This window comes from Etheostoma spectabile, chromosome 3 (assembly GCF_008692095.1).
Source record: "Etheostoma spectabile isolate EspeVRDwgs_2016 chromosome 3, UIUC_Espe_1.0, whole genome shotgun sequence".
NCBI lineage: Eukaryota > Metazoa > Chordata > Actinopteri > Perciformes > Percidae > Etheostoma > Etheostoma spectabile.
The window spans coordinates 13,866,931-13,868,517 of record NC_045735.1 but is presented as its reverse complement, the minus strand read 5'-3'; the positions used below and the strand labels follow the sequence as shown (position 1 = coordinate 13,868,517).

At 46.9% G+C, this 1,587-nt stretch overlaps 1 protein-coding gene across 1 annotated transcript in view; it reads right to left on the bottom strand.

Moving 5' to 3' along the window:
* Window positions 1-1,587, bottom strand: part of mmp28 (matrix metallopeptidase 28) — a 20,265-nt gene that overhangs the window by 6,206 nt on the left and 12,472 nt on the right. Inside the window, exons 4-5 of the mRNA XM_032510029.1 lie at window positions 1,322-1,543; window positions 821-1,066 (exon numbers count right to left, since the gene is read on the bottom strand). Coding sequence (XP_032365920.1) covers window positions 821-1,066; window positions 1,322-1,543 — 468 coding nt within the window. The remainder of the gene's footprint in view (window positions 1-820; window positions 1,067-1,321; window positions 1,544-1,587) is intronic.

Here is a 1,587-nt window from a genome sequence, read left to right as displayed (position 1 = left end):
GGGGGGGGGTTTGGGGCAGAGTGTTATTTTGACGTTCACACACCCTCTGCTGCCCTCAGTCTAAACCTTTCAGCTGAGAGGCCACAGAGCTGGAACTGATAGAACTTACTGTTTGCTGTAAGAGACAAACTCAACTAAAATACAAAGAGAAAGTGTTGTTTACTATTTGGACGCAAGATTTTTTGTTTTATCATGTTTATCCGAATACACAATTGAAAGGGAATGCAAAAACATTTTTCTCTTTCTGTCAAATCCAGGTTTTAATGAACTCTCAACGGAGTGGCAGTTCTACTCAATCTTACTCTGTGTTTGCAGCTGGTGCGCTTCGGGCTGCCTCTCTGGCCTTTTCACAGCTCAGTGCCACAACTCCAGATTTAATGGGTTGCAGAGTAAAAATGACTCTACTTCTGCGTTCCCTCAAAGGCAAGTCTGGTTTCATAAGTCAGCAATTCCTTTCGCTTTCTTTAACTCAGCCGTCTGGAGGCCAGACAGTGAGACATTTGTCATCTGTCCACTAAAGTGCTTCCCCCCCCCCCAACCCTTCAGACTTTATACTGAGGAAAGAAGCGGTAAAAATATCTCTGTGTGTCCAGTGAAGGAGCTATGTTCACCAATCCACTTGACCTTGGGACCACACACTATCCATTCCACAAAGAAAACATTTCTTGAGGGAAGATTTGGCATCTTGAAAATGTCTGAATCTGGATGAGAATTTAAGTTGAACATTTTTTAACAAAGCTTGTCCGCACAGTCACAATAAACCCACAAATAAGATTTGTGGGCTGGAAGAGATCCCTATAAAAAAGCACCATCATCTCACCGTACAGCTGCTGCACTGCAATGATGTCGTCCCAGCTCAGCACCAGGCTGCGGCCCAGTTTCCTGTAGTATGGTGACATTAAGGCGTGATGGACCGGGGAGTGTTCCAGTCCCAGAGTGTGACCGATCTCGTGGGCAGTCACCATGAAGAGGTTGTGTCCCTTGTGTCCGTTAAGCGTCCACCTCTCCGCCATGTCGAAGTGGGCTTCCCCCCGGCGAGGCAGGAAGGCGTGAGCCAGAGTTCCTCCTGAAAGTCAAAGAGGAGAGAAACCGTAAACTCTGGTTAACTAACTCTTGTTATTGTGTAATTCCGGTCAGTGCAGAGTGTGTAATCAACCTATTATCCTAATCTGGTTTATTCACAGTAATCCGGTTATTGTGAACACACAAACAGCAGGACTGGCAAGCTTTATTTATTTAAGAAGTTTTGCAAGAGAGAATAAGAGCAAATTACATACACAAAACAATCACAACAATCAACACACACAAACACACAAACAACCTGGTCCGTCAAAGGCATTGCTGGCCCCGTCATTGTGGTCTCCCTCATAAAATGCCAGCCGGATGTCTGCAGGGCCTTCAGGGGCCTCCTGGAACACCAGGCCGGACACGTTGCTCCACAACTGGAAGGCAACGCGCACTGCCAACTGCACGGAGCCCAGAGTCAGGTGACGAGGCCAGTTTACTACCTGGTAGGTCAGGTGACGTTTGTACCACTTCTCAGCTGGCAAAAAGATCCCCACAGAGAGAGAGAGAGAGAGAGAGAGA